Here is a 1,874-nt window from a genome sequence, read left to right on the forward strand (position 1 = left end):
TGGCGCAGTCTTGGCTCACCGCAACCTCAGCCTCCCGGGTTCAAGCAATTCTCCTGCCTCAGCCACCCAAGTAGCTGGGATTACAGGCATGTGCCACCATGCCCGGCTAATTTTTTGTATTTTTAGTAGAGATGGGGTTTCACCGTGTTGGCCAGGATGGTCTCGATCTGTTGACCTCCTGATCCACCCACCTTGGCCTCCCAAAGTGCTGGGATTACAGGCGTGAACCAACCACACCTAGCCCAGTTTGCAGATTTTTCTAGCAATTTCACTACTGTGCTCTACTTCCTCACTTTAGAAGTCTTATCTGAGAGTAGCGGTCTTTACTGCTCATACACCCCCAACTCCCAAAACTGTCTGAATTTCTGACAATGGCCACCTACCCGGTAGCCATCTCCACTTGAGTGTCCCACAGGCACCTAGACCTCATTGTGTCTCATGAAGTTCAACTTGGCCCAATCCTTCTTCTTCCGCCTTATTCTGTTTTGGGGAATGGAACCAACATCAGCCATTTCCTAGGCCAAGATCCTGGGATGGCATCCCAAGGCTCTTACTTTCCTCCTCACATCGTGGACTCAACCCATGACCAGTTATGTGGATTTGAACCTCTTTAGTTGCTCTCATTTCTTCCCCCTGTGTCGATGCTCCCTGCCTCTGTGCTGCCATGGGACCCAGCCTCTGTGCAGGCCTGTTGCTGTGGTCTTTTTGCTGCCTGTCTCTACCCTCTTGCCCACCTAGCTTCTTCTCTAGGCTTCCCTCTGCACCGCCATCTATAATTTGTAATGAAAATTTAATCAGAGTACCCTCAAACCTCAAAATCTACAGAGACCCCCCTCATCATATGCCACACACAGTCTGACAATGCCTTGCATGGGAGCTATCAAGAAATACTGTTTTGTTTTGTTTTGTTTTGTTTTGTTTTTTGTTTTTTTAGGGAGAGTCTTACTTTGTTGCCCAGTCCGGAGCGCAGTGATGTGATCTCGGCTCACTGCAACCTCCACCTCCTGGGTTCAAGCAATTCTCATGCCTCATCCTCCCAAGTAGCAGGGATTACAAGCGTTCACCACCATGCCCAGCTAATTTTTGTGTTTTTAGTAGAGATGGGGTTTCACCATGTTGGCCAGGCTGGTCTTGAAGTCCTGTCCTCAAGTTAACCACTCGCCTCAGCCTCCCAAAATGCTGGGATTACAGGCCATTACACCTGGCCAATATTGGTTAAATTTGTAAAACACGTAGCCTTTTAGAACCAGTTTCTGTTTTATCACTATTGTTTACTTTATACTTAGCACACCAGAGATCTTCAATTATAGCTGCATTATTTCCCCTGTATTTTCAGAGAAAATTGGATTAATAAATACTTTCTTCTCTTTTATATGTTTAAGCAGATACAGATGTCATCATGGAGAAGAAAAGAAGAGGGAGCCCTGCTGTAACCCTTCTTATTAGAAAAGAAATATCTGTGGATATAATCCTGGCTTTGGAATCAAAAAGTAGCTGGCCTGCTAGCACCCAGGAAGGTCTGCCCATCAAAAACTGGCTTTCAGCAAAAGTTAGGACGGAGCTAAGACGAAAGCCATTTTACCTTGTACCCAAGCATGCAAAGGAAGGAAATAGTTTCCAAGGTATTTTAAATATTAACATTAACTTAAAGAAGAAATCAAAGAGTTGTTCATGTTACATGCTCAGGCAGTATAAGGTCAACAGCCAACCAATGCTATTGTCGTTTCAAGAGCCATCAGGCAAAATAGGTTAGAAGATGGGAGTTTGGTGACAGAATTGAAAAGGGCATAGTTGTAGTATTAATATCAAATACTCAGTTTTAAAATGTCTAGCAATCCGTATTTGACCTTTTTTTTTTTTTTTTTTTTTTTTTT

At 44.1% G+C, this 1,874-nt stretch overlaps 1 protein-coding gene across 2 annotated transcripts in view; it reads left to right on the top strand.

Moving 5' to 3' along the window:
- The window catches only part of CGAS (cyclic GMP-AMP synthase), a 35,969-nt gene that overhangs the window by 16,460 nt on the left and 17,635 nt on the right, over positions 1–1,874 (top strand). Inside the window, exon 3 of one of the 2 annotated variants that reach the window (XM_017524346.2) lies at positions 1,383–1,622. In XM_017524346.2, coding sequence (XP_017379835.1) covers positions 1,383–1,622 — 240 coding nt within the window. The remainder of the gene's footprint in view (positions 1–1,382; positions 1,623–1,874) is intronic. The other variant, XM_017524347.2, reaches the window with a different exon arrangement.

Source organism: Cebus imitator, unplaced genomic scaffold, assembly GCF_001604975.1.
Source record: "Cebus imitator isolate Cc_AM_T3 unplaced genomic scaffold, Cebus_imitator-1.0 Scaffold32, whole genome shotgun sequence".
Taxonomy (NCBI): domain Eukaryota; kingdom Metazoa; phylum Chordata; class Mammalia; order Primates; family Cebidae; genus Cebus; species Cebus imitator.